Source organism: Rattus norvegicus, chromosome 15 (genome assembly GCF_036323735.1).
Source record: "Rattus norvegicus strain BN/NHsdMcwi chromosome 15, GRCr8, whole genome shotgun sequence".
NCBI classification, from domain to species: domain Eukaryota; kingdom Metazoa; phylum Chordata; class Mammalia; order Rodentia; family Muridae; genus Rattus; species Rattus norvegicus.
In genome coordinates this window covers 61,185,795-61,213,783 of record NC_086033.1, presented here as the reverse complement: position 1 = coordinate 61,213,783, position 27,989 = coordinate 61,185,795, and the positions used below count along the sequence as shown (strand labels likewise).

Below are 27,989 nucleotides of genomic sequence, written 5' to 3'. Positions count from 1 at the left end.
TACCATCAATTTTTCATATTTTATTTTTCTTTTTGATGTTACAAGCTTATTTTCTACTTGGAGAGTTGGATTACTTACTGAAACCTAAAATAAACCTCTATGTCAAGAAATGTGAGTTTCTTTCATTAAAATGATTTCTATAAAAACTCTGTGGGCGCATCCAAACTTTATGAATATTTATTAAGTTTCCACACCTGTCTGTTTCCTGATTAAAGTCCACTTCATTTATATAACAATAATAAACCACATTTATTTCACTGATTGAAGGCTTTCATCCAAAAATTCAGCAATGGCCTCTTCATCTGCTGATTGAAGCAGTCTCTCAATTAGCTGATCCAGGCACTTCTCACCACGTAAAAATTCCTGATAACAGAGGAGTTATTTATGAAACCTGACTATACAGTTTGGATCTCAGGTGTGTTCCAAAAACCCATGTGGTAAACGATAGACCCTCATCTTTTATAAAGTGGTAGAAACCTAAAAGAGGCATGCCTAATGGAAGGTGTGCCCTGAATGGAACTGAAGGATACTAATGGATTCCTCTCCATTTTACCTCCAGGATATGAGGTAAATGGCTTCCTCTGCCACTCGTTCCCCACATGATGTTCTGTGCTGTCATAGGCCCAAAACAGGGGCCAGGTAGTCATGGTGTGGGAGAATAGCCCCACAGACTCCTAAGTTTAAATGCTCGTTCCCAGTTGGTAGATTGTTTAATATTAGGAAGTATGGCCTTAGTGGAGGAAGTATGTCTCTAGAGATGGGCTCTAAAAATGTCCAAGATGTCTAAAGCCTAAGCCAGACCCAGTTTCACACACTCTCTCGCTCTCTGCCTCATCTTGCACATAAGGCATAGCTCTTAGCTACTGCTCCAGCACCATGCATGCCTGCTGCCATGCTTCCCCCTACTGTGGTCATGGATTTATCCTCAGAAACGGTAGAAGCCCCCAGCTAGATGCCTTTCTTTTACAAGTTGCTTTGGTCATGGTATGTCTTCAGGGGACTGGAAGTGAGATTCGCAGTCTGAAGCCTTGAGACGGAGAGATAAGGCAATCTCTTCCCTTTTCAGGTTGCTTTTCTCAGGTATCTGTTACCCTGAGGGAAAGCAGACTAACACCCCCTGATAATAAAAAGAGAGAGCAAACAATTGTCTGTTTCTTCATAGTTATCACTAACAACAAAGGTTTACTAATATTCTGTGATATTATTAACACAACTGCTAATCTATGGAGAGTCTCGGGTTTCAGTCTATGTTTTTCTTAAAACATGAATCTAAAAAAACAAATTACTACTTTAATTGCTTAAGTTATCATTTTACTTTGAACTCAAATTGATTGAATTACAAATCATTGATTTGAAATCAATACAATGAAATCTGTGACTTTGATTTTTCCAATGACTCTGGAGATAAGACAGAGACATCTGAATGAGTTTTTGAAACTGACCAACTGCCTGTCTTCAAAGACCCATGGCTGAGGGTTTTTTTTTTTTTACAGTAGTCTCTGTTAGCACACTATCTTTGACAGAAAATGTTACCTGTGGCTTCTATCAGTTAATAAAGAGTGTGTTTGTCTGCTAAAGAAAAAAATAGTCCACTCCAGTACACAGGAGGCAGAGGTAGGTGGATCTCTGAGTTTAAGACCAGAAGACCAGTTTGATCTACAAAGCAAGTTCCCCATACACAGGGAAACCTGGGTTTGAGTCCCAACACCTACAAGGTGACTCGTAACCATCTGCAACTCCAATTCCAATGCCCTCCACCTCTCTGGGAACCAGGCATGCACACGGTATGCATACATACATACATACATACATATATACATACATACATACATACATACATACATACATACATAATACATACAGAACATTCATATACATAAGAAAATCTAAAAATTTTAATTGGAAAGTCAAAGACTGTGACATGGCCATGTATGCATGAAGACCTAAGTACAGATCTTAGGTCCCGTGTAAAAGAGAAACACACACACACACACACACACACACACACATCTGTGTATAACCATAGAGCAGGGTATGTTGTTAGACATAGGCAAATTTCCAAAGTTCACTTTGGCTAGGCAGTCTAGTCAATTGGTGAGTTCCAAGGTCACAGAAAAGATCTAGTATCAAAAGGTGAAACAGAGGTAGACACCTGATGCTGACCTCTGGCTTCTATTCATGTGCACATACATGTAACAGCCACACAAATATGCTCACACACGTGCACATACAATAAGCAAAAAAAAAAAAAACCAAAAAACAAAAACAAACAAACAAAAAAACCGGAAAATGTAGAAATCTTGGATTGTTGCAATAGCTCAGCTGGTAAAACACTTTCCTTGTGAGCATGAGGACCGAGCTTGACCTCCAGAACCTGTAACATCTCAGTGTGGTGACATGTGCAATGTAACCTACACTGAGGAGGCAGAAACAGGCAGATCCCTGTGGTCACCGGCTAACCAGTCTATCACAATGTGTGAGTTCTGGGCCAGAAGAGACCTTGTCTCTAAAAGCAAGGTGAATGGAGCCTAAAGGAAGACATTGGAGTCTGGTCCCTGGAGGAGCGCCCTCCCTGACAGATACAATGTAGAAGTCCTGGAGTCTGATCCCTGCGGGTCCACATTCCCCAACAGATACAATGTAGAAGTCCTGTGTAACTGCAAACTATTCTGTAACAGTAAAGGGATCAAGCCTCTTACATTTAAACTTCCTTTATCTTTCCTTTCTTACTTTTCCTTCTGTCTGTTTGTTTCTTTCTAGCATCTCTGTAGCACAAGCTGCCCTAGCACTCAAAGGGTGTCCTTGAACTTCTGATCCTTCTGTCTTCGCTTCCCTAACAACTTGCTTTTAAATGGTTCAACAGCCAAAGAGATGGATATAGAGAAGGAATGGAGGAATAAGTAGAAGGTAAATATAGCAAAATATTCACAAGTGCTTAGCCCAGATCTAGGCTGTGTAGTACTCTCTGCAAACAGCGTGTGTGTGTGTGTGTGTGTGTGTGTGTGTGTACATAAATGTATATATGTATAAATGTGTGTATACATATATGTATATATGTATGTGTGTATACATATATGTATATATGTATAAATGTGTGTGTGTGTGTGTGTGTGTGTGTGTGTAGGCTGTCATACAGGTGAAGGCAGTATAAGATAGAATGAGGCCTGTCATTGGACAAGAAGGAAGGATAGGCAAGAGAAAAGTTTGAGGGAAGGGGAGGAGACTGGAATGGAAGCAGATGGGAGAGAGAAGCTGCCGAGAGAACATGGAGGCGGATGTTAAGATTCCACACTGTACCTTTACAGGTTGTTATGAATGTTCTTAAGGGATGGATGTGTACATGGATTTGTATATTTAGGTGGGCAATTATATCTTATCAGTTGAATCAAAGGTTATTGTGTTTGTGTGTTCTTTCATGTAGCCATTTAAGTTTAAGAAAGTGTATGGCGGTTAGAGACACTGGGCCACCATGAAGTTGGGATGTGTGTGTCTGGTACGGTGAAGCCTGCCTTGGGAACTAAATGGGTAGAGAGATTGCTGCCAGGCTCAGAGAAAGGCCATCAGCAGTGTGATATGGGATAGAGCAAATCGAGTGAGACGCTTTGCTGACTGAGATGAAGATATCTACCAGATATCTTGAGGCACTGTGGTGCCAGACCTAGTGAGGGGCAAAAGACAGCATTTTTTTTATAATTTTACAGCAATATGTATAATATATATACATATATATGAACAAATTCAAAGAAAGCTGAGACAAAACAATTCTCCAAATAATGGCACTGGGGAAGGCTGTTTCCTTTAGACTTCCCCATCATTTCCCTCTCAGTCACCTCTGCAGAATGACTAAAACCATCTCCTCAAGTAGCTTTTCTCTGTAGAAGTTTGTATACTAGACTTGGGATTAGTGAATACACAGGTTCTCCTATTTTAGAAATACTCAAAATTGGCTTAGTGGACATATGTTGAAGTCGGCATGTGGAACCCTGAACACTGAAAGCTGTTGTGTGCCTGTGTTTAGTCTCTCTTGAGGATTCTTAAAATTGAAAGTTAGGAGAGTATCCACATCTTTCTCTTTAATTAAAGGAATGGGGGTGTCTTAATATATTTGTGTGCTGGAGGTACCAGCATAGTGTAAAACATCAATTGAATCCCAAAATAAGAAGGAAAAGCACTGACTCAGTCTAGGAATTAATATTTGACTGGAGGGGTGGCTCAGCGGTTAGGAGCCCTGGCTGTTCTTCCAGAGGTCCTGTTCAATTCCCAGCACCACATGGTGGCTCACCACCATCTGTAATGGGAGCTGATGTTCTTTCATGCAGACACACAAACAAGAGACTCACACTTAAAAACCTTAAAAGGTTCACACAACTAATACATGCTATGCACCTGCTTACAAAAGCCAACACACTTGGAGCTGCAACTATCATGGCACTGCCAAGTGGACTTCACTTGGGGAACTGGCATTAAAGGTATTCCACTCGACACTAATCATAGTACCTTGGGAGTTCGCTTGGATCACCCAGGGTGTTGTGTTATATAGAGATTAAAGAGTTTATATAAAGATTCCAGTGCTTAAGCCTCAAAAGCTAACAAGCTAGTGTCAGAGTGAGACAAGTAATTAAATATCATAGACTAATGCAGAAAGTTAAAAAACTAAGGGGAAGGCAAGGGCCGAAAGAACCTGTTAACAGGAAGGTGGGAGCTAGAAAAGACTGAAGTTGGGAAGGAGACATTTCAACTGAGCCTTTAAAAGAAACAGGTATTTCCTGAGGAGAGGGCATTTTAAATGACTGAATGTGAAGAGAGACAGAGAAATGAAGTAGAGTGAGAGCTCGGGCCAGGGTAATGTTCCAGTTGCCAGACTGGACTAGAGATACTGTCTCAAAGAAGGGCAAAAGAGCCAGCTTCCTGAGACCTTACGGGACGGAAACGGAAGTGCTGGAGCACTGGGGCCTGTTGCTGCTCCCCTGGGACTGAGGCTGCGTGTGCCTCCGGAGAGAACGAGTTAAGGACATTCACGTCGTGACTATTCACATCATGACTATGCACTCTTGTGCTCCTGACCTCCCCTTTGACTCTCTGAGCTGGGAAATGTGCCTTCTGACCTCTTCTCAGCAGTTTGTAACTCAGGGTTAGCCACCAAGAAGTGGGCGCAACTCTCACTATCTCTAGTTTAGAAATCTTGGGAGGTACTCCTTGGGGGCTGTGGCTTGCTCACCTGCCTGAGGCAAACAAATCATGATATGCCCAGGTGCAGCTGCTCCATCAGGAATTATGTGGATGGAGTCAGAGGAAGCTGGAGTTACTGAAAGGGTGGAGAGCCGGGCAGAAGAGCCCCTAGCAGCCTACCCCCTACTCTGTCCGCTGGACGCTAGTCTCCTGCTGAGGCCCCTACTCCTTCTCCAGTTTCTTCTTTCTGTCTCATTTCTAAGTTGTTCACTCAGTCAGCGTCTTTGTTATCTTTCCCTCTGACCTGGCGTGGTGTGATTTTTACTTTGTGGTTTTGAGGCAGGCCTTGCTATCAGGCTGCCCTCAAATACGTAGTGATTCTCCTCCCACAGCCTCCGGAAGTGCTGAAGAACAACTGAAAAATGTGATGCAATCAAAACAATGTTGACAAATATGTTTGCTTACGATTGTGGTTTATCTAAGGAAAGAGAAGTTAAAAAACGTTTGCTCCATCTACCAGGTTGGTGGCTCTCCCTTGTAACCCAAGGAATCCGAACACTAAAACAAGAAAAGTGTTACTCTGAGTTCCAGGCCAGCCTGGGCTACAAGAGTAAGACCTGATTGCAAACAAACAAAAGAACAACAGTAAAAAAATTTTTTCTCATTTCAAGGTCATATGCAAGATCGTTGTGCTCCATAGACACCAGAGGAAGAGTCGTAAGATACACAGAACTTTATAAACATATTAAGAAATTGGACATCTTTCTTGTAAAACCAAGACTAGTTTTGGGTACAAAATGGACAGAATCAAAATTATGAGGCTTTAGTTATTCCACTGGGTTTCTTTGCTAATGTGTTAATGTTTGTAGTCCTTGCTAGAAGGATTTTAGCTAATGCTGTTCAAGCAACGTTGCAGGGTATTTTCTCCAACAGCTTGGCTATACGGCTTACAGAAAAAGAATATACATTAGTTGGGTGTGACGAGTCATGCCTTCACTCCCAGCACTTGGAGGCAGTGACAGGTAGATCTATGAGGCTAGCCTGGGCTACATAGTGAGAGCTGGTCTCAAAAAAAATAAAAAAAGCAAGCAAACAAACAAACCAACTAGCACACACTCTCACACATTGTAGTAGATCTAATTCTATGATGCCCTGGGTGTAGTAACCATGTATAATTCTCTAGCTCATAGACGGAGCTCTGACAATAAAGGAATGCTACTTCTGGGATTAATTAACCAATAAGGTGACTTTGACTTACTAAAAGATAATGCCATCCTAGTGGGCTTCACCTAATCAGGTGAAGGGTCTAGCCATTCCTGCAAGAAAGGAATAAAGGTGGGGAGAAGGTGTTTGGAGGGAGCCATTCATGAAGCAACCTGCAGCAACATTTAGGGCTAAAGCAGCTTCTCCCTGACTTATGTGTTTTGTGTGTTTGTGTGTCTGGGCACTCGTGTGATCAGAGGACAACTCACACTGATTTCTTGCCTTCCATCTTATGGATCCTGGGAATGTGCTCTTAGTCAATGAGCCACCTCTCCAGTCCCTGACTATATTTCCAATGAAGCCAAGGTACATAAGGCCTAGTCAGTAATATTACCTTAATGTCACGGACTTCATACGCTATCCTGTGGTCAGTGACTCTATCCTGGGTGAAATTATATGTCCGAATTCTCTCCGACTGGGCTCTTGTTCCCACCTGTCCCATAACAAAAAGAAATTCATATTTTTAATTTTAAAATTAAAAATTATAACATTTATAAGACCTTAATAAATCCTTATAAGAAGACCAAAATGTGGATGCTTCAGTCCTTCTTAGAAGGGGGAACAAAATACTCATGGGAGGAAATACAGGGACAAAGAGTGGAGCAGGGACTGAAGGAAAGGCCATCTAAAGACTGCTCCACCTCGGGATCCATCCCACATACAGCCACCAAACTCAGTCACTATTGCAGATGCCAAGAAGTTCTTGCTGACAGGAACCTGATATGGGTGTCTCCTGAGAGGCTCTGCCAGAGCCCTGCTGATACAGATGAGGATGCTTGCAGATAACCATTGGACTGAGCATGGGAACCCCAATGGAGGAGTTAGAGAAAGGACTGAGGGAGCTGAGGGGGTTTGCAACCCCATAGGAAGAAGAACAACAATATCAACCAATGAGACCCAGCCAGAGCTCCCAGGGACTAAACCACCAACTAAAGAGTATTTATGGAGGGATCCATGGTTCCAGGTGCATATGTAGCAGAGGATGGCATTGTCGGGCATCAATAGGAGAAGAAGCCCTTGGTCCTGTGAAGGCTTGATTCCCCAGTGTAGGGGGATGCCAGGGTGTTGAGGTGGGAGTGGGAACATCTTCATAGATGCAGGGGGGAGGGGGGAAAAGGGATAACATTTGAAATGTAAATACATAAAATATCCAATAGAAAGAAAGAAAGGAAGGAAGGAAGGAAGGAAGAAAGAAAGAAAGAAAGAAAGAAAGAAAGAAGGAAGGGGGAGGGAGGGGGGAGGGAGGGAAGGGGGAGGGGGGGAAGGAAAACAAACCCTTATATCCACAGACCAAGACAAGAACAGGTAGGAGGTAAATTTTTTTTTAAGATTTTTAAAAAATTTATGTATGTATGTGAGTACACTGTAGCTGTCTTCATGCACACCAGAAAAAGGGCATCTGATCCCATTACAGATAGTTGTGAGCCACCATATGGTTGCTGGGAATCAAACTCAGGACCTCTGAAAAAGTAGTCAGTGCTCCTAACTGCTGAGCCATCTCTCCACTCCCATGTAGGAGGAAATCTTAAGACTACAGGTCTGGGGTTGGGGAAGGATCTTAGTGGGAGAATGTATGCTAACCCAGCAAAGGTTCCATTCCCAGCCCACCAGACAAACAGCCAAACTCCTGTGGAGAGTTTAACTATGAAATAAGAACAAATGCCTCTTTGATGTTTCAAGTTCCTTTTAATATTTAAAATTTTTTCCTGTCCCTCCTTTTTAGAGTTTTTCATTTTTAAAAACATACTGTGTCATTGTATAGCTTAGGGTAGCCTCATTCACAGCAACTCTCCTGTCTCAGCCTCCTAACTACAGGCACTACAGATGTGAGGCCCAGGCCTGGGATGTTCCTTTCTTTTCCAGAGAGGAAACCCTGACATTCTGCAATTCAACAAACAGGTCAGGGAGCTTACGGTGCTAGACTCAATGCAGGGGCCTGGGGGAGCACGACATTCAGTCCGTCATCCGGTTGCCCATTTCTAGCTGGTTTCTCAGTGTGTCCTAACTTTGCATTTTCATTGTCACCTTCACATCCATGTCTACAAAACTACAGATTAACACTGTATGTTTTCCCTTCTGTAAGTGGCCTTGCTTCATCTCCCTAAGGCATTTTTCTGAGAAGCTTTCTGCTGTGGGTCCTTCTTGTCTTGTGCTCAGAGCACATACTTAAAGTCAGCATTTCAGGTCCTTCTTAACATGAGCAGCCTTCCCAACATTATTTCTGAGAATCACATGAACCTTTACAATGTCGCTTGTTATATCATGCCAGTTTCAAATGTTATCTAGCTCATTAGAAGGGATGCCCTTCCCTGACATGTCTTTACCACCCCGACCCAGTAACTGAAATATGTTCTCTGACTCCTTTAAACTTACAACTTGGAATCTCCGTTATGATCATCACATGCGGTGGTTACTGACACGCTCAGTCCGTTCCTGCCCATGTGATGGTTACTGACATGCTCAGTCCACTTCTGCCCATGCCATGGTTACTGACATGCTCAGTCTGCCCTTAGCCGTGCCATGCTTACTGACATGCTCAGTCTGCCCTTACCCATGCCGTGGTTACTGACATGCTCAGTCTGCCCTTACCCACGCCATGGTTACTGACATGCTCAGTCTGCCCTTACCCATGCCGTGGTTACTGACATGCTCAGTCTGCCCTTACCCATGCCATGGTTACTGACATGCTGAGTCCGCTCCTGCCCTTAACAATAATCCCATACACAGCACTCTTTCAACTGCTTCATTTTTAAGACTAAAGAAACACGTTTTTGCATCTTTCCTTCTCTCTCCACCTTCCACGGTCCCAAGCTCTCTTGTTCTTTCTTCATATCCTCACTGTATAACACGGGTTGATCTGCAACTGGCCTTAGCCTCCCAAATACTGACTCATTTTCTTTATGTCTGAGGCAAACACACATGATGAAACCAAACATCTGATCAGGAGAATTTTGAAAAGTTATAGATTTCTAAGCTAGACATAATGAACAAGGGACTGTGTGTTTTGAAACAGTCTCTAAGCTATTCCTTCTGCCCAGCTGGGTTTGGGAAGCACCATATTAGGACCCCAATCCTAGGACCCTAGACCAATTGGATCAGAATCCAGTCTGCAAAACTTTCTGGGTGATGAGGGAACTAGGGTTGAACAACAGGCACTGTATAAAGACCACTGTATGATTGACTGATGAAAAGGTTTCCAAAACAGTAGAAATTGCTACTACACAGCTCACAGGCAAACAAGGTAGTCAGAGGTCTTTCTGGCCACTCAAATAAGACCTAATCTATCCCTTCACTTCTATTGCAGTGAGGGCAAAAAACTAGAACAGAAGGATTAATGTTTAAAAAAATTTTTGTTGTTTTTCAAGACACGTTTTCTCTGTGTAATAGTGTTGCTGGAACTCACTTTGTTGATCAGGCTATTCTCAAACTCAAAGATCCCCCTGCCTCTGCCTCTGGAGTGCCCGGATTAAAGGCATGTGTCACCACAGTCTAACTAATATATTTTATATATAACATAGTTTTTTGAAATAGTATCTCTAGCACTAAGTAGACAAGACTGACCTAGAACTCATATTGACCTGCCTGCCTTGGTCTCCCGTGTGCTGGGATTAAAGATATAACTACCACACTCAGCTTTCACTATATTTAATACTTTGTTGAAGTCTACATCTCTGACCTGGTTCTCTAGCATTACTTCTTAGAAATAACTATAGTCGTTTTGCTTCAGGTCTGCCAGCTATCCCATATTGTTGATACAAAAAGAAAGCAGACACAGAAAATAATTTGGTTCCGAGCAAGGTCAAATTGACCACAAATCTGCTGCTATGCTCGGAGGTTTGCTATACTTTGAAAGCTGCTCTCTTTAGAAAACTCCTCAGCTGCAGCCTTCACTTAGGGTCAAGCAAGATAGGGGTCAGTTGAACCGTTATGTCTAAATTACTAAAGAAACACGGAAAAAAGATAGACCACCCTATAGCACCACCATTACCCTCCTCCCCCACCCCATACCTGCGTATGAGCTCATGGTGGGTTTTTTTGGCTTTTGCCTTTATAAGCTGGCCCTGAGAAATGTTCAGCTCCTGAAGTATGAGCTATGTCTGTGATCAATCAGTCTTCAGGTATGTGTTCAATAAAGTATCCCTGTCTGATTGAGATCAGTGTTCCTATGGTTTGTGAGGTGACTCCTGGACCCCAACAACTATAAATATATATCAAGCAAAATTCAGGAGATACCAAAGGGCATGAATGAAAAGGTAATCTCCCTTTTATTCCTTATCCCCAGACTCCAGCAGCAATCTCCCTTCCTTGAATTCAGGAATGTTATTTAAATTTGATTCATATTGAGTTACAATAAAGACCACAGGCCTTTAAGTATCCGAAAATCTTCAAATTTCAAGAGAATTATTTTGTCTTAAACCAAATTTCCTGCCAGGCATAGTGGCTCACACCTTTAATCCCAGCATTTGGGAGGCAGAGTTTGAGGCCAGCTGAGTCTAGTTCAGGACAGCCATGGTTCCACAGAGAAAATCTGTCAAGAAAAAAAAAAGCAAAAACAAAACAAAACAACCAATTTCAGTTTAAGATAGTCGTTAAACCATAAACACTGCAGGGAAACAAGTAGGAAATGCTTCTGTTTATTTATTTACTCCTTTGGAAACTGGCTACGGGTGCCTCGCTTACAGAAAAGCGCATGTCCGTGACATGACGCTTCTGTTCACGTAAGGACATGCACTGCATTTGCACATCACTTGACTCTGCTACAGCACGGCCATGGCTCCACTTGTCTTACCTGCAGTTTCCTAGCATTCTGCTGCTGACACTTGTCTTTCTCGATAATCTGTTGGTAGAGTCTAGCTCTCAACACACGCAAAGCTATTTCTTTATTTTTCAACTGTGATCGTTCTTGTTGGCATTCTACCACCAGTCCTGAAAAACAATCAGAAGGAACTGTCACCTATCATTTCTATGGAAAGAAGAAGTGAGGAACATTTCTTCACTGTTTGTGTGTGACTAGGTCTCACTGGGTAGCCCTGGTTGGCCTTAAACTCATTCTGCCTCTGCCTCAGGAGTTCTGGAACTAAAGGCATGGGACACCACACCTGGCTGAGGGACATCTTAAGGTGAAAGATTAGTCAGGGAATTTGACAAAAGACAAGCAACAGTTTTGAGTTAGCCCAATTTAGAAACTGTTGGTAATAGCTCTAGGTGCCTACTTAGATTCTGATGACAAGATAGTCACCATTTTCTTTTCATTTTTTTCAAGGTACTCACTACGTAGCCTTATCTAGCCTAGGGCTCACTATTACCAGGCTGGCCTGTTAACCACAGAGAACGGCCCGCCCCCGCCACGCCACGCCACGCCCCGCCACGCCCCGGGCCCCGCCCCTCAAGAGCTAGGCTTATAGGAGTGTGCTGTAAGGTGCAACTCTTAGCTACTTCAGGTGAGAAGGGTGAGGCAGCAATTAGTTATATTTATTTTTGTTCTCTGAGCATTTCTTCTCTGTTTTTTGTTTTTCGGGTTTTTTTGGCTCATCCGGGTTTTTTTGGGTTTTTTTGGCTCATCCGGGTATTTTTCCAAGAGCAATCTGCTACCATCCTCTATGGAGTGCTGACCCAACCTTTGTCCTACACAGGGAGCACTTCACCTTTCCTCTTTCAGTCGCAAATACACAAAGGGAGGGCTGATGATAACACACCTTTATGTAAGTCCAGGGATGTAGCTCAGTGACAGAGCAAAGCCTGGCTTCCATCCTTAGCTGTAACCATTTTGTTCCATGCCCGCCAACTATTTCATATTGCTGCTGTAACATGCCTGCCAGTCACTAACACAGAGAAGTGACTTGGCTCAAGGACATGCTGACCACATCCCCTGTTTTGTTCTATTTGTTCTGAATGTTCTGTATGAGGTTTGCTAATCTTAAGAAATCTCACAAAGCTTTACATAGGACCCAACAAATCAAAGGTCAATCGTAGCTATACCCAATTAAGCTACTCATTTGACCCCAGCGGTGGCAGAGCTCCTGGTACCCGCCACAATGTTCTGATTCTGGAATGAAAGACGCACACGCACAACCTTTATATTATGATATGCCTTAAACATATCATAATATATGATGTGGCTGGGTCACTTCTTAACCTCCACATGGCTAATCCACCCCCCTCCAATATTCCCAAATTATTACCTACTAAAACCTATATTCCATCGTGGCTGCCCCACACCCAGTCAGGGGCCCTCTTAGGGCACAATCCTCCGGCTCCTACATGGTGGCTATGCTCTCTGTCTCTCAGGTGTGATGTCTCTCCTCTGCTTGTCCTAGCATGGCGGATCTCTCTCTTCTTTTCTTGGTCTCTAGCCTGGGAATCCTAAAAGTCTTGCCTCTGTCTCCCTGCTATTGGCCACCTGCACCTTTATTTACCAATCAAAACCAACAATTTTAGGGACCCAGATTAACATAATACGGGTACCATTAGACCAAACCCACAACAGCCAATATGAACTGTTATACCTAAAACAGATTGAGTCAGAGCTGACCACTGGGCAGCCCTTCCTGCACCTACGTATGAGTTCTATGGTTTTTGTGGCTGATACTGAAGAATGCTACTAATAAGCCAAAGAGTTATGGTTATAATACTCATGCTCTGTTATCTCAGTGTTCTGAAATCCCCTATTCATCACCCATCCACCAACCCTTTCCTTACTCACGACCAATCAGCTTAAAGGTTACCTGGTAATATTTTGCCTAGTGAGTCAACTGCTCCCCTCCTTGCCCTTTAAACCTTTGAACCTAATTTTTTTTTTCTTATAAAAAGTCTATCCTGAGAGCAGAGTGGGGCTGCAATTAGCCTCTCGAGTCCTTTTTGCTGTCCTGGACATCCAGTATTACGGTGTGCAGTCAATAAATTATTCTTGCTTAGCTGAGGTCAGTATTTGGTTTGAGTGTTGATTCCTGAACCCCAACAAGTATGACTTCCATCACCCAATTCTGGACCACCAACAAAAAAGACAAGTGCACTGCTCATGTGGTCAGAGGCCTTTGAGTTAGAGGCAATGGGAGACACCTGCTGTAGGTGCTAAGAACTACACTCCAGTATGTGATCTTAACTGGAGCTATTTCTCTAGCCCTGGCTTTACATCTGACAGTGCTTGAGATCAATCACGAGGCTCAGAGTTTGAATCCTAGTAGCCACATAACAAGTCAGGTGTCTTCGCAAACACCTATAAGGTCCAGCTCTTTGGGATCAATCTCCTTCCAGCTTTCATGTATGCCGAGACTTGCACACATGCCAACACTAGTACAGACACACAATTTAAAAAGAAATGAAAGTAAAAGGAAAAATTGTTTTACTCTGAAAAGTGATGCTAATGCACCACATAATAAGTTGACGGTCTGCATGTACGATAGCTGTCCTATAACCTCTCATGCCTACTGGGGCGTGCCTTAGTGTTCAGCCATTTATAATTTTCATCCAGTGAAAACACTGTGCAATGATAAATTCCCCAGAGTTTATCACTGTTGTGAAACAATGTATTTAAAATCACCTTGATGAATTAAAAATAAAATCTTGTACTTTGTCAAGGTGACCAAGTGTCCTGGTATCAGGGACACCGCTAGTGCAGCAGAGCCTCACAGCACTGGAAGTTCATCTTCAAGATAAAAAGGATCCAGAGCGATGGTGTGTCTGCACTGTATCTCTGTCCTCTTGTAACTGGACCGAAGCACAACTCGTGGAGCCACTATCATCCTCTATCCAGGCCTTTCCTGCACAGCTATGCTTACCACCCACATCCTTCAAAAGAGGAACTGCTTCCAAACAGAAGGAGAAACTACACACCACTGGCCCATCAGACCCACAAATGCCATTGCAATCTGTAATGCAATGCAATTACATTTGTGCAAGGAGCTGTAAACTACCAGAGGACCTTCCTCTGAGTACTAGCTAGTTAGTATATAGAGGGAAGAAAAAATGAAAGCTGTGGAGGTTTGAATGAGAGTAGCCCCCATTAGCTCAGATATTTGAATGCTTGGTCCTAAGTTGGTAGAACTGTTTGGAAAGGATTAGGAGGTGTGGCCTAATTGGGGAGGTTTGTCACTTGGGGGTGGGCTTGAAGATTTCAAAGCCCACACCATTCCCTTAGCTCTCTCTGGCTTGTGCACAAGCTCTCAGCTACTGCTACAGCACTGTGCCTGCGGCTGCCATGTTCCCTGCCACAATGGTCACAGACTCGGACCCTCTGGACCACGAGCCCCAGATCAAACAATTTCTTCTGTAAGTTGCCTTGGTCACAGTGTCCTAGCCCAGCGATAGAAAGTAACTAAGACAAAAGGAAAAGTCTTGCTCACCTGTGGGGATATGGACGAGCCTCACAGCACTGTCTGTTGTGTTGACATGCTGCCCACCGGCTCCTCTGGCTCGAAATGTGTCTACGCGCAGATCCCTGGGATCTACTTTCACATCTACCTGGGGGGAGAAAAAAAAATATATATACATATATACATATATATATATATATCATAAGAAAATTCACAATCCCACAAACACTTTATTCTGAGAGTTTTCAGATAAACTAAACTATTTATGTAAACCATGAATTTAAAAAAAAAATAATACCAAACACCCACACCCCCCCCCCTCAGCTGAGTCAGGGTTTCTATGTGTAACTCTGGCTGTCTTGGACCTCACTCTATAAATCAGGCTGGCCTCAAACTCAAGAACCCAAAGATCCACCTGGCTCTGCCTCCTGACTGTTGGAATTAAGGACATGTGCTACCACCACACAGTGAAATAAACGACCAATTTTAACGAGATCCTATTTTAATTTGGGGGGCGCCGAGGCCTGAACTTCGGGTGGCACGCAAGCTGGGCACGCACCGCGCATTATACCTCTGAATTTTACCCTGCTTTCTGGGTGCAGGTTCTAAACGCTGACTTGGAATGGTATGAGATCACTGAATTGTGGGATCTTTGAAGAGTTTCACTGCTGATTATCTAACAGTTCTCTAGACCATAAAGATGTCTATAATGTACATTACTGATCTCATTGTCACCAGATCCTGTTAGAAACCCACCAAGATCTCTCTGCGTCCCATGCTACGTGCACAGTGAGTCACTTGAGCCGCTCCACCTTCTGGTGTTTGTGGCCACGGTCAGACAGGGTGACATTCTATCTTCTTGTTTCAGCTCCCACACAGACAACCACAGGATGGGTAGAGTGCGCCGGGCAGAGTAGCAGAGGACAAAGGAGCTTTGACTTGGGGTTATGAGGGCTTTAACCTCAGTGGAGCAGCCTCAGGCTAACCACTTCTGAGACTTGTTTCCTCTCTTATAAGGCAAAAATATTGAATCTAACAGGAGGGTTGTTTTTGAGATTTAAGACTATAGTCTATATGAGCTATGTATATGTATATAAATGGGTGAATTCTAAACTACAGAGTAAATCCTTAACCACTACTCCTAAGGCTAAGTGGTCCCTCTTTTCCCCTCCCCACCGCGTGTGTGTTTATTGGTGGGTCACATTTTAACTCCTTGAATTTTATTTGAAAAGGGGATCTGGGGCTGGAGAGATGGCTCAGAAGTTAAGGGCAGTGGTTGCTCTTCAAAGATCCTAAGTTCAATTCCCAGCAACCGCATGATGGTTCACGACCATCTATAAAGGGATCTGATGCCCTCTTCTGGCGTGCAGATGTACGTGCAGACAGAACATAAAAATAAACAAACATGTCCTGGGGAACTTCCTGGGGAAGTTACCTCATCTGGCTGTGGAAGGACAATAACTGACATCGTCCCCGTGTGAATACGCTGCATCCGAGATGACAGGCCCACCTCTGGGATTCGCTGAACTCGATGAATTCCACCTTCATACTTCAAATGCTTATAGACACTGTCACCAGAAATGCGGGCAGCTGCATGATGCAGTCCACCTGGGGAGGAAGATTCAGAAATACTAGTGCTTTCTTTTTTTTTTTTTTCAGAGCTGAGGACCGAACCCAGGGCCTTGCGCTTGCTAGGCAAGTGCTCTACCACTGAGCTAAATCCCCAACCCCAATACTAGTGCATCCTACTTTGAAAAAGATTAAGATTATAGCTATCCTTAAACTAAGGCCTGTCTGAATACAGCACATGAGATGGAAACCCAAGAGAAATAAACTAGATTATCCCTATATAGAATATAAAAATATATAAAATAAAACAAGTCAAGAATATTATTATGGTCATCTCTGGGGAGGTGAGTAACAGTGTAGTTATGTTTTAATTCTTGTACTATTTATTTATTTATTTATTTATTTATTTATTTATTTATAGATAGGGTCTTGCTATGTAATTCAGGCTGGCCTTGAACTCACAATTCTGTTTCAACCTCTCAAATGCTGGGAATCAAGATGCAGCTGCACTTAACATCTGGCTTGTACTTTTTGGATTCCAATTGTTCTATAAAGAACTTTTACTTGGTAATATTAAGAAAAATATCATTTAAGAAAAAAGTAATACTGGGACATTTTCTGCATTGGATTACCTGTAAATTTTTAGGCAAATAAGCACCATACATCAGAAAAGGCTCAATAACACAATTTCCCACCATTGAATATCTTTGAGCCCTTCTGAGTTTCAAGAATTAAAAGTTAACCCTTATCTGGGATGTGGAAAGATTGTTACATACACACAAAAAAATCTTAGTGGTTAGGCTTTAGCTTTTTATCTAATAGCTTTTTAAAAACATTTTTATGATATAAGAAGTTATAAAATAGCCAATGAGATGTCTCAGCAGAAAAAGGCACTTCTGCCTAGCCTGATGACCCAAGTTCTATGTTCTGAAGTTGTCCTCTGACCTCTACATGAACCCCACAATGTGCCCTTCCACCCAAAATAAATGAAAAACTGAATGTAAAAGAGGCAAACAACTCCATGAATATTCAGGATAGAAAAGCACAAGACTCAAATATGTAATTCAGTAACCGCCTGCTCCCGCTCTCCTCCCCCAGGTCCTTTTCAATTCCACTACGTCTGTTGATGTGATAAAACACTCTGAAAGAAAAACAACTTGGGGGGAAGGGTATACTCTAGCTCACAATTCCACTCTACAGTCCATCACCGCAGGGAAATTTAGTAGGAACCTGAAGTAGCTGATTATATACACAGTCAGCAGAGAGGAAAATAAACACATGCATGCCCACTGCTCGGCTGGCTTTCTCCAGTCTACAGTCCAAGGCCTAAAACCAGGTGACGGTGCTCCCCACCTCAGGCCGGGTCTTCCTACATCAGCTAAGGCACTCGAGATAATCACCTGCACACACGCCTAGAGGCCGGTCTAGTCTAGACTGTCGCTCCTTGAGACTTTCTTACTAGACGATTCTAGGATGTGTCAAGTGGACACTCATCATCACAGTGAGCCGGCACATGGTGACCTTTACTACTGTCTTCGTTGTAAGTGTACTTACCTGAAAATCCCCCGAGAAGTCTTTTCTGTTTAAAACCAATTAATAGCTCAGTAGCAAAGTTCATGCTCATCAATGAAAAAGGTCTTAGGTTCAATGCCCATCACCCCCAGCCCCAGGAGATAAGTCCCTTAAGTCTCTTCCTTCACCTCTCAAATTCCTATGTATTGAGGTGGTTGACCTACAGAAGTCCAGCAGTCTGCATGAACGTTTGTGTGTCATATCCCCTGGAATAGATCCAGTTACAGACATCTGTGAGCTGCCATGTGGGTGCTAGGAATTGAATCCAGGTCTTCTGGAAGAGCAGCCAGTGCTCTTAACTGCTGAGCCATCCCTCCAGCCCGACTACATATTCTTGCTGCAAGCTAACCCTGTTCTGCTGCTGAGATGGGGTCCGGAGACTGGACCTACATCAGCCTGAGCCCTTGGCAAGATTATAGGGACATGTGGTGCCTGCTAGCTCTCCTTTAATCTACGAAAGGGTCGATGAGATGACCCAGTGGGTAAAGGCTCACTGCCAAGCCTGCATTCAGTCCCTGGGACCCACATGGTACAAGGAGAGAACTGACTCTTGCAAGTTGTCCTGTGACCCCCACACGTACACTGCAGCACTCATGCACCCCTTGGCAAACATACGGTCTCGGCAGCTTCTTATCAAGTCTAATGCATTACTAAGGGTTATAAAACAGCCTTATTGATTCCCTTTTTACTCATCAAATAAAATAGATCATTTATAAAGATATATCTGCCAGGTATGGTGGTATATGCCTTTAACCCCAACACTTGGGAGGCAGAGGCAGGTGGATTTCTATGAGTCAAAGGTCAGCCTAGTCTATATAGGGAGTTCCAGGCCAGTGAAAGCTACACAGTAAGACCTTATTTCAAAAAATAAAACAACAACAACAATAACAAAAAAACAATTTAAAAGGATACACCCATCTTTCCCTGACTACAGCTTGATTAGCCAATGGCACAGTTACATGGGAAAGGCTAAATGCTTGATTGGGTCCTTTACTAGTCTTACCAATATAATAGCGCTTTGAAAAAACACAATGAATTGGGTAGGTTCCTTTAACCATCTGAAAATAATCAATTATTTTTCATTAATTAATAGTGTGTATAGTATAGAGTGATCATGCAAAGAGACTGATGTGGAGATCAGAGGAACCCTTCCTGGAATAGGTTCTCTCTAACTACCTCAGGTCTCCAGGCCTGTGCAGCCAGTGCCTTTACCAGGTGACAGATATGCATTAGGAGACAGATATAAAAAATGTGATGGTTGCATTCCATTCATTAAGCCAGGAACTAAGACAGAGTGAAGCCACGACATTTAAATTTCCTACCTAACACTCTAACATGATTCTCCTCGCCAGGAGTGGTGGCACACACCTTTAATCCCAGCACTCCAGAGGGACAGACAGTTCAATCTTATGAATTTCAGGCCAGTCTGGTTTACAAAGTGATTTCTAGGATAGCCAGGGTTATGTAGTGAGAACTTAAAAAAGATGAAAGAAAGAAGGAAGGACAGAAAGACACACAGAGACAGACAGACAGACAGACAGACACAGAGAGACACAAAATTATTCTCTCCCGGCCATGCTCTTTACTTCATGCTGAATACAAACATTTGAATTTATATAAACTGGAGAATCCTACATCTTTCCTGTGTAAATTAATAGAGCCAGTGGGTTTCATTCAATTCCTCTCTCCCTAGCTATGTGCAGTCCGCTAGTTTACATAACAGCTAGCTTATATCCTTGCCCATGCTTTGTCTCCCACCCCCACCCACAGCATCATCCATGACTGTGGTCCTGCACAGATAAAAGAGGAGCTATGTGTGCAGATTATCTGACCAGTGCATATAAAGGAATATGACACATTTTTCAGTTCATCTATTTATCAAGAGACTTTTGCAGGGGAAAACAGGAGCCTGTTTAGAGCACTAAATACAATGTTGACATTTAGCTGTGAGACTGATATCACCCACTAGCCCCTGGACCAATGTGCCAGCATCTGGACGGACGCTAACAAAGCTCCCTGCTGCCTGAATTTTAAAAGACGGTGAAGGGCTGATATCCCCTAGAGAAAGGGAGTGAAGGTATATTGCTGGACTTGCCAGTCTGTACCAACCAGGTTACCAGAGCAGCATACTGAGTTCCCTCTGCTGTTTACCTTAATTAATCCTTCTACCCTTCTTGGATTTTCTAGTTTATCTTTAATTACCCGTCTGTCTATCTTGGTGTAGTACTGTGTAACCCAGACAGGACCTATGGGTCATCTTCTGATTGCATTGTATTAGTACTTTTATTTTTAAAGTTTAAAAAGCACATGTGTACAGGTGATTTGTCTGTCTGTCTGATTATCATATGCATGCCTGGTGCCCTCATTATGGTGAATTTCTATCAGGTGCTGAGAGTTGAACCTGATTCTCTAGAAGAGACTATCCCTTAACCAGTGACCCATCTCTTCAGCCTCTGTTACAAAGTTTTGTTTTTGTTTTCTTATACTTTTTGAGTTTTAATTTATTTATTATTTATCTTTTATTTATTAAGACAAGATCTCACTTTCTAGCTCTGCCCAGTCTAGAATTGAATACATAGACCAGGCTAGCCTCAAACTCACGGAGATGTGTCTGTCTCTGCCTCCATATGCTTACCGTAATCTGCTGGTGTGTAATTTAGCAGCTCAAATCTCCAGTGTTTATAGTATGAGTAATTCTGGTACATATCAAATATTTCCCGGGTAAATTGTTGGCAGATATCACCTGTAAGAGAGTACACAAACCACTCAGTAAGCACAAGTATTAAAGAGTGCAGGAGCACTCAGGCAGGAGTGTCTCCTAAACCAAGCATATGCTGTAGCCTCTTAGGGACAGCGCTGCCAGACCAACACAAAACTCAGTTTTCAAAACTCGTTTACAACACACTGACTTCCTGACCTCCAGTAGTTCTTCCGGATGTCACTTCTAGAATAACGTTGCTCCGGTCACACTTCTCCTTAGGCACTAAATGCTCCAAAAGCTGGAAAAGAAGGAAAATGCAATTGCTGATGTGTTTATTTTCCTTTCGGTCTATTATTACTTGAAATTAAGTCAAAGCCTTCAAAACAGTTTTTTTTTTTTTAAGTCAGTAATTAACAAAACCATGTAGTATCCCAAGGAGGTAAGCCTTAAAACCATATCCTAAGTAATCTAATTAGATGGTCAGTTCATATGACAATGAAGTTACTTATCTGAGCGTTTTCTGCAATGTTATCACATTAACTTAATTTTCTAAAATGAAGTTAATTATGATCAAAGTCCAGAGTTCCATTCAACTTTGTTCAGATTTTGCCTCTTATTAGCTCTACACAGTGGCATCTTTCATCTGATGAATGAAGCGAGTCTTTGAAAAATCTTCATTTGCTCCAAATGACTTTTGACATATAATTATAGACTCCCCTGCCATAAACGATGGTCAGCACTACACCATACCTTGCATTCCTGGTGGGGTCACTCAGTCTAAAGACTATATGAAGGGGACTCAAGGTAAGATTCAAAAAGCTTCTCTCACGTGACAGAAAAAAAAAGGGTGGGAGGTTCCTAGGTTCCCAATAAAAATTTCCTCTTAGGAAGAATAGGAAAACAGCCTTCTGATTACTAAAAGGTTTTTCAAATCAAAACACATACATGTTCCGACCGTCCTCCCTACCGCCACTTCTCTGAAACGCTCGTCTGTGGGAGGGAAAGCCACACTAGGTGTCAGATAGCTTTTGCCTTTGGGGCAGTAGGTGACATCTCTACTCATCCTTCTAAGTCCTCAAAAGCCCCTCTCTAAATCCCACAGCAAGAAAGCTGAAGGGACAATAATGATTACAGCAGAAAGAAACATGGTACACAGTGCTATGGTCTTCGTTATCTTTAAAAACAAACCACCTACTGAACTAAAAGAGAACATTATTGAAGAATTTGCCCTCCCATATCTAGATTGTCAGCTAAAGCTGACATCCTATCATGAACCCTGAGAGTCCCCAGAATGCCAAAGACTGGTTAGTTCTAATTAAAGACCTGCAGTAACCAGCTGCCTCTCCCCTTAGGATTCACTTCATCATTTCAGCATGCAAGTTTTCAATCTAACAAATCACCATGAACCTATGAATCCCTTCTTACTCTTAACCCCACCTGACTTGTCCTCATGGTGACTATATTTCTTTTTAAAGTTTAACTCATTTGTTTTGCTTACACACACACACACACACACACACACACACACACACGGGGAGGTCAGAGGACAATTGAAGGGAGCTAGTTCTCTCCTGTCAGGTTGTAGGACAGATATATATAGCATCACCTCTATCGGCTGAGCCATCTCACTGTTCCCTAACTTTCCTTACTAAAGGATTATGTCTGCTTGTTTACCAAGCCAATGGATTCAGCTATGGTTTCCCTCCCTCTGGAGTCCCATTTGTTGACATCTCAATTTCTCTCCCAATTATCCTTTAGCAAACTGTACTAAGTACAGTTAATTACTCGTTGTGATAAAGAACTGTTGGGGCAGTTACCTTGAACACCAAACCATATTCTAGGAAGGTTCTTTTTTTTTTTTTTTTTTTTTTTTTTGGAGCTGGGGACCGAACCCAGGGCCTTGCGCTTCCTAGGCAAGCGCTCTACCACTGAGCTAAATCCCCAACCCTCTAGGAAGGTTCTAGTCCTTCATGTTAGCACTTTGGAGATTAGTCTCCTGCCTGGACCGTACCTCACTATACAGTCTGTGGATCTTCTGATCAATGATTTGCCTTTCTTCTGACACAAGTTCTTGCAGCTGCTTTTCATCTTGTTTATTTAGACCTAGAATCAGCAATAGGGATAATAGTAAATTCTTGAAAATTCTTACAGAAAAAGCATTAAATAACTACCTCATCGATGTCAATGTTTTTCGTTTGTTTTGAGACAGAGTCCCACTGTGTAGGCCAGGCTGGCCTTGACCTCCTTGCCCCTGAGTCTCAGTCTCCTAAGACCCTGTCTGTGGGGGGAACCCCGGAATGCTGTGGCTGGAAAAAAAATGAGTGGTGAGAGGTAAGAACACCCTGTTTAGTATGACTTAGCCATGCTGGCTCCAACTTCTGGAGTCCAACACTAGGCCAGTTTGTTTTAGCCATAATTAAGTACAGTACTGTCTTGGAAAAAAGTTTCCTGGTAGCAATTATCCCAATTATCCCATGTGCCCAATAAAGCTTAAGGTGTGACTACATTGATGTGGTCTCTACCATGAAGACGGGTTCTATAGCTTAAGGGCCTAGGATCTGGTGTGGTGTCTGACTGAGATCATGTAGAGGTCTCCAGGTTGTAACGTGCACAGGACACATATACTCTGTCACATGACTCCTTCAATGGAAGAGGAACCACCATTCTGTGTTCCTGTATGTAGAACAGTGCTCAGTAAATCAAAACCTATGAGATTATCAAGTCTCCTAGACTCTAAACCTCTAGGTAAACACCATGAAAAGCAGACCCTTTGTAACTGAAACTTGCCAAACACCAAGGGAGTAGTGTATGGTCCTCTTCTTACCAGAACTGAGCTTATCTGCAGGCTTTTAAAAAGACACAGTTCAAATTTCAACCAATGCTGCACTTGTGTACGCATACATATCTTTCACTCACTTTTACACATTGACTCTAATTCTTCAATGGCTTGTTCAGCCTCCTGAATTTCTTGATAAACAGCCACGAGTGGCGCCAACTCAGCGTGCCTTCTGTGTGAGGCCCTTCGGTCTCCTTCGTCCTCAGAGATGTCCTGCAAGCACTGGTCAAGGCTTTGGTACTCGTCATTCAGGCCTTCCATATACTTCTGTAGGGCTTTATGTTTCCAAAGCTTCCTTGTGCCTTGACAGTAGCCCCTGGACCAACTTTTATTTAAGAGCCGATAGAGAACATGAGTCTTATTTTGTCTAAAATTCCACAGCCTTGGATCAAGGTTTATTTGTCTAAATTGCTGACCATAGAGGAAGACATGTCTCTGGGAGCACGCACTGAGAGACGACAGATTCCGAAAAAGCCAAACACACAGGTGAAAACTCATCTCAGCAGCTGTAATGTAAGGTACACCAGTTGAGAAAAGCGATTCTCAAGATATATGGAGTTTCAGAGAAACCTTTAGCTCATAGCCCCATTTAGCTCCAATTTGGTCAATAACTCAGAGATACATACAGACACACACAGACATACATATACGAGTATATATATGGTTTTATATATTTTTATTATTTATTTATTTAATTTTGAGGCAGAGTGTCACTATTTATCTCTAGTTATCCTAGAACTCGCTCTGTAGACCAAGATGGTCATGAACTCAGAGATCGCCTGCCTCTGCTTCCCAAATGGTGGAACTAAAGGGAAGTGCCACCAGGCTGAACCCACAAAGAAAATCCTCAAAACCTCTAAACAGTAGTTTATTAAAACAAGTGAGGGGCTGCTGAAATAGCCCAGAGAATAAAAGTACCTACAGGTAATTCTGATGACATCCGAGATCAGTCCCTGGGATTGTTGCTGTCTGTTGTCGTTGTCTATCTGTCTGTCTATCTGTCTGCCTGCCTGCCTTCCTTCCTTCTCTCTTTCTTTCTCTCTTTCTTTCTTTCTTTCTTTCTTTCTTTCTTTATTTATTTATTTATTTTTAAGACATGGTTTTACTGTGTAACTCTGGCTGTCCTGGAATTCCCTCTGTAGACCAGGCTGTCCTCAAACTCAAAGAGATCCTCCTGCCTCTGCCTTACACATGCTGGGATTAAAGGCGTGCGCCACCACCATGTGGCTGATATAAAGAAAATTGATCTTTGAAAGCTGTTGACCTGCACATCCCCACATGCACATAATAATTTTGTCAAAGAAAAGCAAAAAGAGTAACCTTATATCTACAACTAACTATGACAAGTGTGTAGGAGTTCAACTAACAAATACTGCACTAGAATGGGTTAAGGCAATTCTAACTGTAAATGAGTGTATACATATACACTTACATGCCGTAAAACAGGCCTTTAATCCCAGCACTGAGGCAGAGGCAGGTAGGTATCTGTGAGTTCTAGGCCAGCCTGGTCTACAAAGCGAGTCCTGGATAGCCAGGGCTTACACAGAGAAACCTGTCCCGAAAGACAAAGAAAAGAAAAGCAGCTATAAAATAATGACACATCTTAGGTGATTCATGGTCATGTATGTATGAAGTCCAAGGCAAATATTAACATCTCATCTACCATCTAATCTAAACTGACAAGAGGGCTTCATACGTAGCTCAGGCTGGCTTCAAACTGGCGGCTTCCTGCTTTGGCCTTCCAAATGCCGAATCTCAAATGTATGTCAATATGTCTGGATAAACTTACATGAGCAATTTTTATTTTTAAAAATTATTATCATCATTATTATTAATATTATTATTGAGTGTGTGAGAGAAACAGGGTGTCTAGTGTGTGTGTGTGTGTGTGTGTGTGTGTGTGAGAGAGAGAGAGAGAGAGAGAGAGAGAGAGAGAGAGAGAGAGAGAGAGATTAGGGATTGTCTTGGGCCTTACACATGCTAAGCAAACACTTTAATTGTTTAATTTCAGGCCATTCGGAAGCCAAAGAAAGTTGGGTAACTTAATCACAAGTATTCACTCACTGGATAGAGGCAGAGTTTGTATTATAACAGCTTGTCTATTCCAAGATCAGTGCTTTTCATTCTCAACCCTGTGACCACCTCTTGAGGATGCTTCTCTCTTAGCTGAGAACCTAAAGGAAGAGATTCTCAAATATTAAAAGACCAAGTTAACATGCCAGGAGGATCTGGTGGGATAAAAAACAGGACAATGATATTTTAATATCTCAAAAAAAAAAAAAAAACAGGTTACAAAACAATATAATTGCTGTTTTTTAAAAAAAATTCTATCCTATCTGGGTAAAAGCAGATAAAGAATACTGTCTTAGTCACTGTTCTATTGCTATGAGGAGACAGAGACACCATGACCAAGGCAACTTTTAAAAAGAAGCACTTAATTGAGGGCTTGTTCACAGTTTTAGGTTAGTCCATGGACATCATGACGGTGAATATGATAAAGGCAGGCATGGTGCTGGAACAGTAGCTGAGAGCTCACTTCTGATCTATAAATTGCAGGCAGAGACTGGGCTTGGCATGTCCTCTTGAAACCTCAAAGCCATTCTAGTGGCACATGTCCTCCAACAAGGCCACACCTCCTAATCCTTCCCAAACAGTTCCACTAACAGGGAACTAAACATTCAAATATATGAGCCTATGAGGGTTCATTCTCATTCAAACCATTACATATATTTTAAAAAGACAAAAGAAACCCATCAAAATGGTGTAACTAAGTAAGTCATTCTTCATGTAGTTGTGGAATTACAGAAAACTTCTAAGTTTTCCTACTGTTCATGTCTTTTAAACAGTACACATTATTTTCATAGTTAACAGTTACATAATATTACCAAGCCGGAGAGATTTTGACAGTTGAGAGTACTACCTGTCTTGCAGAGGACCAAGGCCAGCACAGTGGTTCACAAATTGTCCCTACCTCCAGTTCCAGGAGACTGATCTGACACCCTCTTCTTGCTTCCTGGGCACCAAGCATGCATGTGATTTACATACATACATGCCATTAGTTACACACACACATGCAAAAATATTTTTTAAAAATGACAGATTAGGTGAAATTGGCTGTGTACAATAATTATCTGTCCTCCCCTCAGATAAGGGCTAGCAGTAGTGTGACTTTATTGGGCAAGAGAGGGAAAATGTTTTGCCTCCTGATATTAAACATGGAAAAAGGGGTCAAAATTTAGCAGAATGGCCTGGGGATGTAGTTCAATTGCCCAACCAGCTCAAGGCCTATGGTTTACTCCTTTGCACAACAAATTACCAGAAGCAGCCTTACTACAACTGTTATTGCTGTGCTTGGCAACACATTCATATATAAGCCCCCTTGGTTTTGCTAAATCTAACTTAGCATTGTCATCTTAAAAATTAAATATTCAGGGGTTGGGGATTTAGCTCAGTGGTAGAGCACTTGCCTAGCAAGCGCAAGGCCCTGGGTTCGGTCCCCAGCTCCAAAATAAATAAATAGATAAATAAATAAATATTCAGAAGATTCAGCATATACTGGGTTCTATTAATAAATTCCTTGTAACAAATCACAGCTGAAATTGGACTGTGAAAGAATTTGGGAATGCCCAGCAGCTACACATTTAATAGTCCAGAAGTTTCTGTGCATCTTTGTATCTAACCTTGAATACATCAGGAGTATTCATTTGACAGTGGAAAGAATAAAAAAGGATGGCAGATTTTAGTAATAATAGCTCTGGCTAAATTTTCCACTTTGAGAGTAGCCGTGGAATGAGTAACTGTCAAGGTCAGAAATCTTAATTACTTTATAAAGTTACCTAAACCTAGAAAGAGCAAGGCTTCAACATCGCCCCCACAACCCAGTTTTACTCGACATTTTAAGAGCAATTCTCAGTTTCTGGCGTATTAAAAGTGACACTAAACGGGCACCAGGCACAGAATGTAAAAACCATATTGTGTAAGTCAGTGTTATGGATTCTATATGGAAGTAACACAAGTGGGCAGTGGGGGGAAAAAAACAAAGCCCGCTTACGGCCAAGACAGAATTGTGAATACCTAATTAAAAGAAGAAAAATGACATTCTCGTTTCTTACTGATAACTGAGCCTTCTGTGCCCGCAACATTTCAGCGCCAGGTACTGCAAGCATGATCATTTCCAGGCTACTGCTTCCGGGTTACGGTTCGCTCCCGGCTCCTCCTCCAATTTGACACTTCTCGCAGAGTAATGGTCCTTAGGTGTCCGTAAGGGTAAACAAGAATGAAATGATGAAGTCAGAAGGAGACTCCTCTGGAAGGACGGCGCGCGGAACTTATTTGGAGCTGACTCGCGGGAGCCTTGAAGTCCAAAGGGAGCAGATCACCTCCTCCTAGTGCCCTAACAGAGGAATCCTGGGAGTTGAAGTTTATCCTTTCCCAGGCTTCCTTGCTCCCACCCCAGCCCCTTTGCTCCATCTTTCTTCCTAATCTTAGGGGTTTTTTCAGTTACTTGCAAACCAAGAAGGGAGACTTTTTCCTAACTTATATATCAAATTCTACAGTATGTGATAGG

The 27,989-nt window shown here is 42.3% G+C and overlaps 1 protein-coding gene across 8 annotated transcripts; it reads right to left on the bottom strand.

Moving 5' to 3' along the window:
• Mtrf1 (mitochondrial translation release factor 1) lies at positions 1 to 27,826 on the bottom strand. 8 transcript variants are annotated; one of them, XM_006252367.5, is made up of 11 exons: positions 27,497 to 27,818; positions 25,487 to 25,596; positions 23,503 to 23,928; positions 22,598 to 22,689; positions 20,803 to 20,884; positions 20,521 to 20,628; positions 16,180 to 16,352; positions 14,775 to 14,892; positions 11,222 to 11,358; positions 6,767 to 6,865; positions 1 to 363 (listed from the first exon to the last, which is right to left on the bottom strand). In XM_006252367.5, the coding sequence occupies exons 3-11, from the start codon at positions 23,918 to 23,920 to the stop codon at positions 250 to 252; spliced, it is 1,341 nt and encodes a 446-aa protein (XP_006252429.1). In that variant the 5' UTR covers positions 23,921 to 23,928; positions 25,487 to 25,596; positions 27,497 to 27,818; the 3' UTR covers positions 1 to 249. The 8 variants fall into 8 exon arrangements, with proteins under 8 accessions (XP_006252429.1, XP_008769149.1, XP_006252430.1 ...); XM_008770927.4 differs by lacking the exon at positions 27,497 to 27,818 and adding an exon at positions 26,394 to 27,471; NM_001399523.1 differs by having other exon boundaries at positions 6 to 363; positions 27,535 to 27,785.
• Positions 27,827 to 27,989: the final 163 nt, after the last annotated feature.

Bases quoted from the DNA above. Each gene is read 5' to 3' on its own strand.
- Mtrf1 (XM_006252368.5), bottom strand. From the start codon at position 23,920: ATGAGTTTTCACCTGTGTGTTTGGCTTTTTCGGAATCTGTCGTCTCTC. The intron at 20,885-22,597 runs GTACGGTCCAGG...CTTCTTTTCCAG, and splicing joins TCCACAGACTGTATAGTGAG to CTTTTGGAGCATTTAGTGCC. The intron at 364-6,766 runs GTAATATTACTG...CTCTGTTATCAG, and splicing joins ATGAAGTCCGTGACATTAAG to GAATTTTTACGTGGTGAGAA.